This window comes from Monodon monoceros, unplaced genomic scaffold (genome assembly GCF_005190385.1).
Source record: "Monodon monoceros isolate NGI ecotype Baffin Bay Population unplaced genomic scaffold, NGI_Narwhal_1 Super_Scaffold_22, whole genome shotgun sequence".
NCBI lineage: Eukaryota > Metazoa > Chordata > Mammalia > Artiodactyla > Monodontidae > Monodon > Monodon monoceros.
In genome coordinates, this window is record NW_021703779.1 from 64,529,819 (window position 1) to 64,547,299 (window position 17,481).

Sequence of the window (17,481 nt, forward strand, 5' to 3'; positions counted from 1 at the left end):
CTTGATGGCTTACTCTTATCTTACTTTAATTTTCAGTATGCTATATTGAAGCATCAAAGTAGAGTGTTAATATATATACATTATTTTTTCAACAAACAATAATAGAATTTGTATTCAGACATATGTAATATAAATAAGATTCCTATTACGTATTTTATATAGTTTTTAGTTGTCAAAATTGTGGGAGGAGAATCAAACATATTAGAAAGTCAAGATTATTGTAAATCATTTTACTTTTCTGACTTTAGTCTGAAAAATGACAGAATCCTTTCAAGCTCTCAAAAACCTCAGAATCACTCTATGTTGAGTTGTTATGAAAATGTTAGAAAGTGGGCTTTAAACCCTTTGAAGACTCCCCCACTGGCTGAGTAGCATGCTAATCTGAATTTATGATGACATATAAATTAATTCCTGGGAGGATAAAAAGGAACTTCAGTGTGCTGAAACTTTAGCAAAGGACCTTTCCCAAAGTGGCTTTTGAAAATGGAGAAATGTTAGAATGTAGTAATTGTCAAATCCTGCTAAAAACCCAAAGAAATATATTCTCTAAATTATTTTTTATTTAAACTTGTATGGGAGTAGACATGAAATGTGTGGGGCGAAAGTAAACATAGAACTAAAATTTGGTTCACACACTAGAAATATTTCATACTTTTCAGGTGTTTTTATTTATGTCACACATTGCTCAAAGCATAGGCACAGAATTTTAGTTTTTCAAGGAAATTGAAGATCATCTAGCCTCACCATTCATAGATGGAAAGAACATGGACTTTGGAGTTAAATCGACCTACGTTTGAATCCTAGCTCTTTCGTTTTCTTGCTGGGTTTCTTGGGCAATTTATTCAATTTCCTAGCCTTCAGATAGGAAATTGGATCACTTTTTATAATCTGTAATTATAAAAGTATACAGAAAACACATGCAGATAAAGTATACGGTGCTTGACTTGCAAGGTTTAGACATTTCAGCAGACAAAGAGCTCCATTAATATAATGGATCTTTACAATTCCTATGGACATTGAGCACCCTTTACACCACTGTTAATGCTATTGAGGCCACAGAGTACGTTTGATTTGTTCTCTTCAACTCCTACCTTCATCTAAATATAGTGAACTCCATCTTGAGTCCTTCATAGGAGCCACATTCATAACTTGTAGACTGTTAGATGTTTATTTTCAGAGGAACTATTGATAAAATAGAAAAATAGTTTCTCTGGGAAAAAAAAAACAGAACAACAGCATTGATTCCTAATGAAAGATTCTGAGAAAGAGAAGCTGTTGAAACTTTCGAGCACTGTGGGGAATAGGCGAAAGTGGTTTACATTGGTGGGGATCATGTGAAAGGAGAGTGGCACAGACCCAGAATCAGACAGACTGCTGCCAGCAATTTCTGGCTCTACAGAGTCTGTGCCTGCTTTTGCTCACCATTGGACCCCTAGCAAGCTAGCACGGTGCTGGGTACATAATAGGTACTCAGTAAATATTTGTTAAATAAATAAATGCTATTTTAGCTTCCTGCCCAAGGATTTGGCATCCAGAACAGTATTGTGATAATCACTATGTGAATTTCCTCTTAAAAGAAGCAAAGGTGCTGCCTGTTTTTGTTTCCTTTGAGACCTTAGGCTTGAAAAGTCTCTTTGATATCTAAAATTCAGAGGAAAAGTTGAGTGCTGTTATCCCAAAGGGGAACATTTTTGTGCTAGGTGTGGTCGATCCAGCTTTAAAACACACAAATGGAAGCTACTAAATAAGGAAGTGTTTTCTGGTTTGCAGCATGAAAACAACATAGGGTAATACAACTTTTTTGTGTAGTATTTTATATACATAGTTTCCTTATTTTTTTATGTCTTTTATAAATAGAAGACAGGCTATAGCAGTAGAAAGTATAGCAAACCATGTAGTGACAAAGTGATTTTTGCTTTAAAAATCAGCTTTAAGAACACTTTCTCATAGCTAGTGGGAAGCAGCCACATAGCATAGGGAGATCAGCTCTGTGCTTTGTGAGCACCTAGAGGGGTGGGGTAGGGAGGGTGGGATGGAGACGCAAGAGGGAGGAGATATGGGGATATATGTATATGTATAGCTGATTCACTTTGTTATAAAGGAGAAACTAACACAACAATGTAAAGCAATTATACTCCAATAAAGATGTTAAAAAAAAAACTTTCTCATTGCGTATGTTGGTAAATTGAAATTGTGAGGGGAGGATAAGCTCAAAACCAGGTTTTGTTTAAAAGATACCAGATACAATGTATTTAAACATAAAGGGAAAAAAATCCCCTTCCCTTTTTTAAAAGTTTGGCGATTTATCATAAAAAGTATAGTAGTACATAGAGTAGTACTGTCCAATGGAATATTCTGTAATGATGAAAATGTTCTGTATCTACTTTGTCCCATATGGCAGCTACATTGGCCACTGAACGCTAGAAATGTGGCTAATGCAATTGAGGAACTGAATTTTTAATCTCTTAATTTTTTTGTTTTTAAAATTATACCAAAATATTGACTTCTTTTTGGTATATAGTTCTATCAGTTTTGTTTGTTTGTTTTTAGGTTTGGTAAATTTTAACATATGTATAGATTCTTTTAACTACCCCCACAGCCAGGACAGCACAGTTCCATCACTCACGTCACTCCAAAATGATTCTTCACTAAATGCAAATATAACTATATCATTCCCCTGCTTAACTTTTCCATGGCTCTCTATTACCTACAGGATAAATTACAGACTATTATTGGCATACAAGAGGCCCCATAATAAAGCAGTTGCCTAATTCTGCAAGCCTGTCATCTTTCTCTACTTTTGTGTTTCCATTTGTCATAAATTCTCTGCTTCATGTATCCTTGCTGATTTCTGGTTTTCCTTTAACACTCAGGTATTATCTCCTCTAAGAAGCCTTTTTTGACACATATTCCTAGGAATGAATGGGTGTCCATTTTCTCTATCCTCTATTCTAGTATTGCTCCCTGTGACTGTGTCATGATCAGCTTTGTATCATGAGAATCTCAGTTACTGGCACATATAATAAGTGCTTGATAGGAACTTACCTGGTGGTGCAGTGGTTAAGAATCTGCCTGCCAGTGCAGGGGACTCGGGTTCAATCCCTGGTCCGGGAAGATCCCACATGCTGCAGAGCAACTAAGCCCATGCTCCACAACTACTGAGCCTGTGCCTAGAGCCCGCGAGCCACAACTACTGAGCCTGTGTGCCACAACTACTGAAACCCTTGCACCTAGAGTCTGTGCTCCGCAACAACAGAAGCCACCGCAGTGAGAAGCCCGCTCATCGCAACAAAGAGTAGCCCCCACTTGCTGCAACTAGAGGAAGCCCGTGCGCAGCAACGAAGACCCAATGCAGCCAAAAATAAATAAATGCTTGATAAATATTCATTGTTCAGTGTTTACTTTTATATGACTTGCTTCTGCAAAGAACTACTTTCCTGTCTATTTACTCATATCATCCTTATAACAACCCTGGAAGATAATAGGGCACATTTCTTCATTTTTCAGACGGTAGAACTAATGAGTGTGGTTGACTAATAAGTGGCGAATTGACACTGGAGCTCAAACCTTCTGACTCCCAATCCAGTTTGTGTGTGTGTGTGTGACTACTTCATAAATCTTTGTAACCTGTTAGCAAAAGAGATGCAGGGTAAGATGTCCCGGTAGTAGTTAAATTTATATACAGTTGCTGAGCTTTAAGAATACAATCATTGTTTTTATAATCAAATCAGGCAGAACAATAAAGATGTTCTTATTTTGAACAAAAATAATACTAGACTGTAGTGACTTAGAAGGTTATAGAAATATTTGCTGCAAAACCCTATGAATGTTGCCAGCATGTTTATACCTTTTCTTGCCAACAAAGTTGTCTTAATTGAACATTTTAAAACTTTAAACTTAATATCAAATTTGTTTTCTGTAGCTGATCCTGTTTCCTATATTAACTTTTGAATTGGTAGAGTGTAGAGTGTTGGAATAAGTTGTGAAAGGAGATGGAAGAAAGAGTACTTTGTTCTCTGTTATGAAATTCTAGGGCACGTTTTGTCTATGTACGTTTCAAATGCCTGATCAGTACATGAGTCACGTACCTACATAGAGCTTTACCATTCCTGTAGGTACACAAGACATTTTGTGTTTCTTTCCAAAGAGAATAGTAAAGATAAGAACTATTAGAGAACCTCCATTTGAATTATTTGTTTCGTTCTTTTTTTTTAATATGGTTTTTATTCTTCAATTTGTTAATATGGTGTATCACATTGATTGATTTGCGTATATTGAAGAATCCTTGCATCCCTGGGATAAATCCCACTTGATCATGGTGTATGATCCTTTTAATGTGTTGTTGGATTCTGTTTGCTAGTATTTTGTTGAGGATGTTTGCATCTATATTCATCAGTGATATTGGACTGTAATTTTCTTTTTCTGTAGTATCTATGTCTGGTTTTGGTATCAGGGTGATGGTGGCCTCATAGAATGAGTTTGGGAGTGTTCCTTCTTCTGCAAGTTTTTGGAAGAGTTTGAGAAGGATGGGTGTTAGCTCTTCTCTAAATGTTTGATAGAATTCACCTGTGTAGCTATCTGGTCCTGGACTTTTGTTTGTTGGGGAGACTTTTAATCACAGTTTCAATTTCATTACTTGTGATTGGTCTGTTCATGTTTTCTCTTTCTTCCTGGTTCAGTATTGGAAGGTTATACCTTTCTAAGAGTTTGTCCATTTCTTCCAGGTTGTCCATTTTATTGGCATAGAGTTGCTTGTAGTAGTCTCTTAGGATGCTTTGTATTTCTTCACTGTCTGTTTTAACTTCTCCTTTTTCATTTCTAATTCTATTGATTTGAGTCCTCTCCCTCTTTTTCTTGATGAGTCTGGCAAATGGTTTATCAATTTTGTTTATCTTCTCAAGGAACCAGCTTTTACTTTTATTGATCTTTGCTATTGTTTTCTTTGTTTCTATTTCATTTATTTCTGCTCTGATCTTTATGATTTATTTCCTTCTGCTAACTTTGGATTTTGTTTGTTCTTCTTTCTCTACTTCCTTTAGGTATAAGGTTAGATTGTTTATTTGAGATTTTTCTTGTTTCTTGAGGTAGGCTTGTAGAGCTATAAACTTCCCTCTTACAACTGCTTTTGCTGCATCCCATAGGTTTTGGATTGTCGTGTTTTCATTGTCATTTGTCTCTAGGTATTTTTTGATTTCCTCTTTGATTTCTTCAGTGATCACTTGGTTATTTAGTAACATATTGTTTAACCTCCATGTGTTTGTGTTTTTTTCCCTGTAATTGATTTCTAATCTCATAGTGTTGGGGTGAGAAAAGATGCTTGATATGATTTCAATTTTCTTAAATTTACTGAGGCTTGATTTGTGACACAGGATGTGATCTATCCTGGAGAATGTTCCATGTGCACTTGAGAAGAAAGTGTAATCTGCTGTTTTTGAATGGAATGCCCTATAAATATCAGTTAAATCTATCTGGTCTATTGTGTCATTTAAAGCTTGTGTTTCCTTATTAATTTTCTGTTTGGATGATCTGTCCATTGGTGTAAGTGAGGTGTTAAAGTCCCCCACTATTATTGTGTCACTGTTGATTTCCTCTTTTATAGCTGTTAGCAGTTGCCTTATGTATTGAGGTGCTCCTATGTTGGGTGCATATATATTTATAATTGTTATATCTTCTTCTTGGATTGATCCCTTGATTATTATGTAGTGTCCTTCCTTGTCTCTTGTAACATTCTCTATTTTAAAGTCTAATTTATGTGATATGAGTATTGCTACTCCAGCTTTCTTTTGATTTCCATTTGCATGGAATATCTTTTTCCATCCCCTCATTTTCAGTCTGTATGTGTCCCTAGGTCTGAAGTGGGTCTCTTGTAGACAGCATATATATGGGTCTTGTTTTTGTATCCATTCATCAAGCCTGTGTCTTTTGGTTGGAGCATTTAATCCATTCATGTTTAAGGTAATTATCAATATGTATGTTCCTATTACCATTTTCTTAATCATTTTGGGTTTGTTTTTGTAGGTCCTTTTCTTCTCTTGTGTTTTGCACTTAGAGAAGTTCCTTTAGCATTTGTTGTAGAGCTGGTTTGGTGGTGCTGAATTCTCTTAGCTTTTGTTTGTCTGTAAAGCTTTTGATTTCTCCATTGAATCTGAATGAGATCCTTGCTGGGTAGAGTAATCTTGGTTGTAAGTTTTCCCCTTTCATCACTTTAAGTATATCATGCCATTCCCTTCTGGCTTGTAGAGTTTCTGCTGATAAATCAGCTGTTGTCCTTATGGGAGTTCCCTTGTATGTTATTTGTCATTTTCCCCTTGCTGCTTTCAATAATTTTTCTTTGTCTTTAACTTTTGATAGTTTGATTACTATGTGTCTCCACATGTTTCTCTTTGGGTTTATCCTGTATGGGACTGTCTGTGCTTCCTGGACTTGGGTGGCTCTTTCCTTTCCCATGTTAGGAATGTTTTTGACTATAATCTCTTCAAATATTTTCTTGGGTCCTTTCTCTCTCTCTTCTCCTTTTGAGACCCCTATAATGCAAATGTTGTTGCGTTTAATGTTGTCCCAGAAGTCTCTTAGGCTGTCTTCATTTCTTTTCATTCTTTTCTCTTTATTTTGTTCTGCAGCAGTGAATTCCACCCTTCTGTCTTCCAGGTCACTTATCCATTCTTCTGCCTCAGTCATTCTGCTATTGATTCCTTCTAGTGTATTTTTCATTTCAATTATTGTATTGTTCATCTCTGTTTGTTTGTTTTTTAATTCTTCTAGGTTTTTGTTAAACACTTCTTGCATCTTCTCCATCTTTGCCTCCATTCTTTTTTGAGGTCCTGGATCATCTTCACTATCATTATTCTGAATTCTTTTTCTAGAAGGTTGCCTATCTCCACTTCATTTAGTTGTTTTTCTGGGGTTTTATCTTGTTCCTTCATCTGGAAATAGCCCTCTGCCTTTTCATCTTGTCTATCTATTTGTTTCATTCTTGTCGGTGGTGAGATGATTGATATTTTTAAGTTCCATGTCATGTAATTTAATTAAACTGACTTCTGAAATTTCCTTCTGAAAGGTTTCACTGGAAGAAAAAAATGCAGCCATTATTTATGACCCTAAACTGCAGACTCCAAAGACCCTACAGGAAGCCATTGATGACATGGGCTTTGATGCTGTTCTGCACAATCCTAAGCCGCTCCCTGTTTTAACTGAGACCTTGTTTCTGACTGTTACTGCTTCACTGGCTCCGCCATGGGAGCATATCCAAAGCACATTGCTCAAGACGAAGGGTGTGACAGACATTAAAATTTCCCCTCAGCAGAGAACTGCAGTGGTGATAATAATCCCTTCTATAGTGAATGCCAGTCAGATAGTAGAGCTGGTTCCAGCTCTCAGTTTAGATCCAGGAGCTCTGGAGAAAACGTCAGGAATCTGCGAAGATTTCAGTATGGCTCAAGCAGGTGAAGTCATGCTGAAGATGAAGGTGGAAGGGATGACCTGCCATTCATGTACTAGCACCATTGAAGGAAAAATTGGGAAACTGCAAGGTGTTCAGCGAATTAAAGGTAGTATGCCTGATGTTATTTGTTTGATTGATCTGCGAGGCTTAGTTTTCTGTTTTGGCCTTTTTAACTTTTGCTTTTTTCTTAAGCATGGGTTTTGAATATGTGGGACTAGAATGTTACTGCTTCATTGAAGTCTGAGGTACAGTGTATTCCCAGCATTAATGCTGGTAAAGTTAATGGTTATAAATAAAAGTTATGTGAATCTTGAACTAGCATAAAAGGCAGCCAGCGTGGTGATTCATGAAGTTCAGGGTTCTTAACACAACATGCCTAGGGTCCTCTTGACCTCTAATATGTTTCTATTCAGGCATGCAGAAACTTGGAGACCACAAATGTAGTGGTCACATCTTTTACTTTCTTACTATTCCATATCATTAACATTTTCTGAAAAGAACAGAATTATTTTAAGAAAGGATAATGAGAACAATGAGAGAAACAGTTATATATGGTATTGATTTGGTCGACAGAATGTTTTCTGAAGTGGCCCAGGAATGACTGAAGTAAATAATTATTTTCCTTTTTATTAACTAGTTTCCCTGGACAATCAAGAAGCTACTGTTGTTTATCAGCCTCATCTTATCACAGCAGAGGAAATAAAAAAGCAGATTGAAGCTGTGGGCTTTCCAGCATTCATCAAAAAACAGCCCAAGTACCTCAAACTGGGAGCTATTGATATAGAACGTCTAAAGAACACACCAGTCAAATCCTCAGAAGGATCACAGCAAAGGAGTCCATCATATACCAATAATTCAACAGTCATTTTCATCATAGATGGCATGCACTGTAAATCATGTGTGTCAAATATTGAAAGTGCTTTATCTACACTCCAGTATGTAAGCAGTGTAGTCGTTTCTTTAGAGAATAGAACTGCCACAGTAAAGTACAAGGCAAGTTTAGTCACTCCAGAAACTCTGAGAAAAGCAATAGAGGCCATATCACCAGGGCAATATAGAGTTAGTAGTACAAATGAAATTGAGAGTACTTCAAACTCTCCCTCCAGCTCATCTCTTCAAAAGAGTCCTTTGAACATAGTTAGCCAGCCTCTGACTCAAGAAACCGTGATAAACATTGATGGCATGACTTGTAATTCTTGTGTGCAGTCTATTGAGGGTGTCATATTAAAAAAGGCAGGTGTAAAATCCATACGAGTATCACTTGCAAATGGCAAAGGGACTGTTGAGTATGATCCTTTACTAACCTCTCCAGAAACCTTGAGAGAAGCAATAGAAGACATGGGATTTGATGCTTCCTTGTCAGGTAATATCATTTTTTTCTTTGATTCCTTTAATGTTCTTTTATTAACACTTTGCTGGTTCTTTTGGCTTTTATCAATGAGAAATGAGTAATAGGCACTGCTATTCCACTTTTTGGAAATAAGACATATGGAAGTAGTCAGCAGTGTATACAAGGATGCATAAGGATGTTTGCCTAATTATTTATAATATTTAAAAACTAGAAACATTAAATAAAGCATGATACCTTCATATGATGAAATGCTAAGCAGCCATAAAAAATTATGGTATTGAAGATACTTAATGCCACGGGAAAGTGTCTGAGATATTTTGTTAACTGAAAAAAAAGCAAGCAAAAAAGCTGTATGTTCAGTATGATCAAAATTTTATAAACACATGTATAAGGATTTATACCATGTATACGTTATTTATGTATATGAATGAATAAAATTCCTGGTAGGACATGAACTAAATTTTAACGGTAGTTATTTGTGAGTGTAGTTATTTGTGAGTGGTAGGATAAAGGTGATATTTTGTTTTCAATTTGCTTTCTTATGTATTTTAAGTTTGTGTGTGTGTGTGTGACAAGGATGTATGTATGTTTGTATGTATTTTTGTATATATAATATAGGAGAAGCAAATGTTATTTTAAAAAGAAAAAAGTAGAAATAAATAATAGAATTTTAACTGTAGTTTTGAACTTAGGCATTCAAATGAACCTGACTCTAGAAATGGCCCAAAGTCTTCCTGTTTCCTGGCAGCACTTACTTTGAACTAAAACCAAAGACGTATATCCAATGGAATTTGCCCATGTGAACTTGTTTTAAACTAGAATCGTACCTTGCCTTGAATTAAACTGGAAATTCCCTAAATGAAATTTCTTGCTGTAAATAACAATGGAAAAGTTGAATAACTAATTTCTAGACAATGTCATTAACCTTTGCTCTTCTGGTCAGAATGAAAGATATCAAATAGCAGTGTTCTCTTTTCAAGCTCACTAAAACTGAGAAGCATAAAAAATTAGTCACATGCTCAAATTATTATGGTAGATAAGTGTCAGTGGAAAAGGACCCAGAGATGTAAACATTCTTAATTTTCATGTTCATGACAAATGGTAGAAATTATAGAACTGTCACTTCTTAAAGTCAAGATGTAGTTCACATACCATAAATTCACCCTTTTAAAGTACACAATCCAGTGGTTATTAGTATATTCATAGGAATTTGCAGCCATTACCATTATGTAATTTTAGAACATTTTTATCAGCCTCCCAAAGAAACCTCATACTGGTTAGCAATCACTCCCCATTTCCCCTTCACCTCCCCCTAGCCCAGCCCCTTTTATCTACTGTTCTGTTTTCTGGCTTTATGAATTTGACAACTCTAAGTACCATATAAGTGGAGTCAGAATATTTGTCCGTTTGTATTTAACGTATTTCACTTAGCATAATGTTTTCAAGATAACAAACGTTCATCCATGTTTGTGATATGTATCAGTACTTCATTCCTTTTTACTGCTGAATAGTATACCATTGTATGCATATACCTCATTTTGTCTCTCCATTCATCAGTTGCTGGAGATTTGGGTTGTTTCCACTCCTTGGCTATCATGAATAATGTTGTGATGAGCATCTGTTACAAGTTTTTGCATGAATATATTTTTTTATTTCTCCTGGGTATATACTAGGAGTGGAATTTCTAGATCATATGGTGAATATGTTTAACTTTTTCAGTAACTGCCGAGCTGTTTTCCAAAATGGCTGCACCATTTTATATTCTCACTTAGAAGTCTCACTTTGATAAAGAAGATCTCAAAAGACCAAGATTCTTGTGCCTTAAAAAAGATACACACACACACATGCGCGAATATGCGTGCACACTGGAATACTACTCAGCCATAAGAAATGAAATAATGTAATTTGCAGCAACATGGATGGACCTAGAGATTATCATACTAAGTGAAGTGAGTCAAATATCATATGATATCGTTTTTATGTGGAATCTAAAAAAAATGATTCAAATGAACTTATTTACAAAACAGAAACAGACTCACAGACATAGAAAACAAACTTATGGCTACCAAAGGGGAAACGGGGTAGAGATAAATTAGGAATTTGGGATTAACAGATACACACTACTGTATATAAGATAGATAAACAACAAGGACCCCTGTATAGCACAGGGAACTATATTCAATATCTTGTAATACCCTATAATGGAAAAGAATCTGAAAAAGATGATATATATCTGAAAAAGAATATATATATATATATATCTGGTTGATAACAAATGACTGCATTGTGTGTTTCTACTAGAGATCAGAGTTTAAGATGCCACCAGAATTGTGGCTACCCATTTTCTGAATGCCAGTGTCAGTGCTGATCCAGGCTTCACAGTCTGCCACTCTGACCTGTTCCTAGAGGTACAGGGATCAGTGCATTTCACCTTCATGTTATACCAGTCCTGGGTGGGCCATAAATGTTAAAGGAGGTAGTGAGAAAAATGGGAGGTGTTTTTTTATCATGACCATCAATCTCATCATTCTCTTAAAAAGACAGTATATGAAGTTGTCTTCACTAACCAATTAAAGCAAACACAATACTCAAATTCCTTTTCCTTTTTTGTAACTTTTTTATCTTTAATTTCAAACTTACAGAAAAGCTACAAGAATAGTACAAAGAATTCCTGTTTACCAATTTTACTCAGATTCCACAGTTGTTAATATTTTGCCACATTTGTTTTATCATTCTCTTTCTCTGTCGACAGACAGAGACATATATTCAAACACATTACCCACACACTTATATACATACCATTTTATGAATCATTTGAGAGTAAGTTGCAGACATGATGTTTATAATTGTTTTTAAGCCATTTTCTGATTATGTATTTATTCTTCATATTACTTTAGACTGAACCTGCCAGTTTTGAGGATCAGATTGGAAACCCTTTCTTGAAATTTTTGGAATCTTTTCTGATTGTTGCCTCAAGTGCAGGAGAGTCAGCCTTCCTTTTGAATTCATTTAAGCATAAGTAGTGTGGCTACAGCTTATAGAAAAGCTAATTTAAAGAAACTAGCCATTTAATTCATTGTGGCTTTTTAACACCTGTACTGCCTCTGTGGCAGATGGAAGGTTTTGCTCTTCTTGCCACACTCACTGGGGTAAAGGTCACAATTTTATGAATCTTTGTTGAGAAGTCATGCCAATGTAGCTAAAAGGGATCACCTTGGGGCTTCCCTGGTGGCGCAGTGGTTAAGAATCCGCCTGCCAGTGCAGGGGACATGGGTTAAAGCCCTGGTCCGGGAAGATCCCACATGCCGCAGAGCAACTAAGCCCGTGGGCCACAACTATTGAGCCTGCGTTCTAGAGCCCGTGAGCCACAACCACAACAAGAGAAGCCACCGCAATGAGAAGCCCACGCACAGCAACGAAGAGTAGCCCCCGCTCGCCGCAACTAGAGAAAGCCCACGCACAGCAACAAAGACCCAATGCAGCCAAAAAAAAAAAGGGGGGGTCACCACTATGACTTATTTTAATTTAATACTGTACTTCTAGAGTGTGAAAATTGTAGATGGTGTTTAGGTTACTTCTGGTACCTGAAAGAACTAAATTACTCTGGAACAAGACTTAAAGTAATTGGTAGTATAAACTTTTTTTTTCATTGTCGAAGTTCAAATTTAAGTCTTGATAGTAATAATTATGAGAGAATGAATAAGCTCCTGGCTAGATTAAAATAATGTTTTTTTTCAAAGCCAAAGCTATTTCCTTTGGGCAAATGAGCCTCCTTTTTGAATTTTTGGTACTATTTGGTAAATTTTTCCTCTTTGTTCTAAATAATACTCTCGTAATCTTAATGAATATCGTTTTCTGAACTGATCCACTTAAGACCAGAGACTGACTCATTTCAGAATTGGGAGAATCTTGTCCTTTGCTATTCAGAGTGTCCTTTGCTCTACTCAGACTGACAGTACTGCCGTCACCTGGAAGCTTGTTGGAAAAGTAGAGTCTCAGGCCCCACCGTAAATGTACTAAATCAGAACCTGCATTTTAACAAGATCTCCCAGGTGATGGTATGTGTGTTAAAATTTAAGAGCCATTATTATAACTGATTTGAGAAGTCTAGATCATTATTCATTAGGGAAATGCTAAGGCTTTTGTTAAAGTTTCTTCAAAAGATGCCCTTCTTCAGCACCCTAAAAACCAACTCTGCTATGCAAGCTTTCCTCTGTCGGCTAGCCAAACAGACCCGAACCAGTTTTTTGCCCAAGGGGAAGAAATAACAAGTTAGGTTAGTGGAAATTTCCACATCACTTCTTTTCCTCCTTATCTGTGCAGGAGAGTAGAAACTCTAGCTTTTTTGCATGTATTGATACATGGATGTGCAAAAGGGAATACTTTCTCCCTTCTTGGGAGGTGATTAATACTGCAGTGGATAAAGTAAAACAGAATAGCAACTTTCCTGAGACTGCAGGGGAGCTTCTTGGATGACAGAAGCTTTCCACTGTTTTACAGTCCATAAACATTCTATGGAAAGAGTCTCTGAACACTCCTTTGCGAAAAATGAATATTACTGCTGACTTACTCTTTGCCTCTTCTTCCATTGTCCACAAAGGCATTTTAATTTTAAAAATACGATATATTGGTGTTAAAAGTTCAAACATACAGAAGTGTCTGTAGAGGAAATTTGTTCATCTGTCTGTTATTCTGTTCCTGCTTTAACCCCATTCCCCAGAAGGAGCCACCATTAATAGTTTGGTATGTACCCTCCTAGGCTTTCTTTTGCAGGTTCTCATATATACACTCTAACAATTTTTAAATGACATTATACTTCAATGCTGTTTTGCCGACTGCTTTTGGTTCCACTTACTATATCACGAATTGCTTTACTGCTAGTATGTAAATTGTTAACATAATGAGAAAAATTCATGATAAAAATAAGAGCTATCGATTAACAAACCATTGTCTACTCGGGTTTGGGGTAGAGATAACGGCTTGAAGATATTGATGTATAGTTTTGTTTGTTCAGTTCAGATTTTCCCGAGAATTGGGACGGGCAGTGTTGAACTTGGAAGTCACTTCCTAGAAAGTGTAGAGATAACATTGCACTGGGCTCTAGGTCCATTACAATTTTAAAGGAGTGGATTGACAGTGCCAGGTGGTGTGGATTGTGATGAGTGACAAGGATGCAGCTGGAGAATACCTCAAATGAAAAGAATCTTTTCCTGTCCACCAGATACAAATGAGCCACTGGTAGTAATAGCTCAGTCCTCATCGGAAATGCCACTTTTGACCTCAACTAATGAATTTCATACCAAAATGATGACACCAATTCATGACAAAGAGGAGGCAAAGACTTCATCTAAGTGTTACATACAGGTCACTGGTATGACTTGTGCTTCCTGTGTAGCAAACATTGAACGGAATTTAAGACGAGAAGAAGGTAAGACACTCTTAAAACCTGTTATTTTATGTACTAGTTTGAGGACTCTGTCCTTTTTGTCCTCTTATGTGTTTTGTAACCATGTTTATGACTCTTGCCAAGGCCTCATAAAGACTATCAGTGATTTTCAGGACAACCTTGACTTCCTGACAACCAATTTTTGTTAGTGTTTTGTTCCCTTAGATATAGTTCCTGTCTTGTTTACCTCATGGCCACATTTTAATATCAATGAAGTTTGTAGTCAAATAGCAAAAGGAAATACATAAGATTACTATTCTTTATGGACCTTGGCTGCAATGGATGTTAAGAAACATGAATTTTCTGATAAAGTTATGCTTAAAACTAACAACTACAATCCATAAGTTTCAATATTACTATATCCAGGCCAAGCACTGGACCAAAGCCAAGTTTGTTTAGAATTGTTCTCTTCCAACAATTTGATCACTGATCTTTGCTTGCAGTAAAAGTGTTCAAAAGTTACTTAATATTGTGTACAAGTTGTCATTTTAGGTTACAAATTCTTAGAATAGCTATAATATATATATATTTAATTTTTGAATTTTATTTTTTTATACAGCAGGTGCTTATTAGTTATCCATTTTATACATATTAGTGTATATATGTCAATCCCAATCTCTCAATTCATCACACCACCACCCCCTCACCACTTTCCGTCCTTGGTGTCCATACGTTGTTCTCTGCATCTGTGTCTCAACTTCTGCCCTGCAAACTGGTTCATCTGCACCATTTTTCTAGGTTCCACATATATGCATTAATATACGATATTTGTTTTTCTCTTTCTGACTTACTTCACTGTGCTTGACAGCCTCTACATCCATCCACGTCTCTACAAATGACCCGATTTCATTCCTTTTTATGGCTGAGTAATATTCCCTTGTATATATGTACCACATCTTCTTTATCCATTTGTCTGTCGATGGGCATTTAGGTTGCTTCCTTGACCTGGCTATTGTAAATAGTGCTGCAATGAACATTGGGGTGCATGTGTCTTTTTGAATTATGGTTTTCTCTGTGTATATGCCCAGTAGTGGGATTGCTGGGTCATATGATAATTCTATTTTTAGTTTTTTAAGGAACCTCCATATTGTTCTCCATAGTGGCTCTATCAATTTACATTCCCACCAACAGTGCAGGAGTGTTCCCTTTTCTCCACAGCCTCTCCAGCATTTATTGTTTGTAGATTTTTTGATGATGGCCATTCTGACTGGTGTGAGGTGTTACCTCATTGTAGTTTTGATTTACATTTCTCTAATGATTAGTGATATTGAACATCCTCTCATGTGTTTGTTGGCCATCTGTATATCTTCTTTGGAGAAATGTCTATTTAGGTCTTCTGCCCATTTTTGGATTGGGTTCTTTGTTTTTCTTGATTTTTTTTTTTTTTTTTTTTGTGGTACGCGGACCTCTCACTGCTGTGGCCTCTTCCGTTGTGGAGCACAGGCTCTGGACGTGCAGGCTCAGTGGCCATGGCTCACGGGCCTAGCCACTCCGTGGCATGTGGGATCCTCCCGGACCGGGGCACGAACCTGTGTCCCCTGCATCGGCAGGCGGACTCTCAACCACTGCGCCACCAGGGAAGCCCTGTTTTTCTTGATACTGAGCTGCATGAGCTGCTTGTATATTTCGGAGATTAATCCTTTGTCACTTGCTTTGTTTGCAAATATTTTCTCCCATTCTGAGGGTTGTCTTTGTGTCTTGTTTGTAGTTTCCTTTGATTTGCAAAAGCTTTTAACTATCATTCGGTCCCATTTGTTTATTTTTGTTTTTATTTCCATTACTCTAAGAGGTGGATCAAAGAAGATCTTGCTGCAATTTATGTCAAAGAGTGTTCTTCCTGTGTTTTCCTCTAAGAGTTTTATAGTGTCCAGTCTTACATTTAGGTCTTTAATCCATTTTGAGTTTATTTTTGTGTATGGTGTTAGGGAGTGTTCTAGTTTCATTCTTTTACGTGTAGCTGTCCAGTTTTCCCAGCACCAATTATTGAAGACACTGTCTTTTCTCCACTGTATATCCTTGTCTCCTTTGTCATAGATTAGTTAACCATAGGTGTGTGGGTTTATCTCTGGGCTTTCTATCCTGTTCCATTGATCTATATTTCTGTTTTTGTGCCAGCACCATATTGTCTTGATTACTGTCCCTTTATAGTATAGTCTGAAGTCAAGGAGCCTGATTCCTCCAGCTCCGTTTTTTTCCCACAAGACTACTTTGGCTATAAGGGGTCTTTTGTGTCTCCATACAAATTTTAAGATTTTTTGTTCTAGTTCTGTAAAAAAATGCTATAGGTAATTTGATAGGGATTGCATTGAATCTGTAGATTGCTTTGGGTAGTATAGTCATTTTCACAATATTGATTCTTCCAATCCAAGAACATGGTGTATCTGTCCATCTGTTTGTATCATCTTTAATTTCTTTCATCACTGTCTTATAGTTTTCTGCATACAGGTCTTTTGTTTCCCTAGGTAGGTTTATTCCTAGGTATTCTATTCTTTTTCTTGCAGTGGTAAATGGGAGTGTTTCCTCAATTTATCTTTCTGATCTTTTGTTGTTAGTGTATAGGAATGCAAGAGATTTCTGTCCATTAATTTTGTATCCTGCTACTTTACCAAATTCATTGTTTAGCTCTAGTAGTTTTCTGGTAGCATCTTTAGGATTCTCTATGTAGAGTATCATGTCATTGGCAAACAGTGACAGTTTTACTTCTTCTTTTCCAATTTATATTCCTTTTATTTCTTTTTCTTCTCTGATTGCCATGGCTAGGAGTTCCAAAACTGTGTTGAATAATAGTGGCAAGAGCGGTCATCCTTGTCTTGTTCCTGATCTTAGAGGAAATGGTTTCAGTTTTTCACCATTGAGAATGATGTTTGCTGTGGGTTTGTCATATATGGCCTTTATTATGTTGAGGTAGGTTCCCTCTCTGCCCACTTTCTGGAGAGTTTTTATCCTAAATAGGTGTTGAATTTTGTCAAAAGCTTTTTCTGCATCCATTGAGATGATCCTATGGTTTTTATTTTTCACTTTGTTAATATGGTGTATCACATTGATTGATTTGCATATATTGAAGAATCCTTGCATCCCTGAGATAAATCCCACTCAATCATGGTGTGTGATCCTTTTAATGTGTTGTTGGATTCTGTTTGCTAGTATTTTGTTGAGGATGTTTGCATGTATATTCATGAGTGATACTGGTGTGTAATTTTCTTTTTTTGTAGCATCTTTGTCTGATTTTGGTATCAGGGTGAT

The 17,481-nt window shown here is 36.5% G+C and overlaps 1 protein-coding gene across 1 annotated transcript in view; it reads left to right on the top strand.

Moving 5' to 3' along the window:
- Positions 1 to 17,481, top strand: part of ATP7A (ATPase copper transporting alpha) — a 118,709-nt gene that overhangs the window by 55,251 nt on the left and 45,977 nt on the right. The window contains exons 3-5 of the mRNA XM_029240806.1: positions 7,058 to 7,547; positions 8,079 to 8,804; positions 14,014 to 14,220. Of these exons, the coding sequence (XP_029096639.1) occupies positions 7,058 to 7,547; positions 8,079 to 8,804; positions 14,014 to 14,220 (1,423 nt within the window). The remainder of the gene's footprint in view (positions 1 to 7,057; positions 7,548 to 8,078; positions 8,805 to 14,013; positions 14,221 to 17,481) is intronic.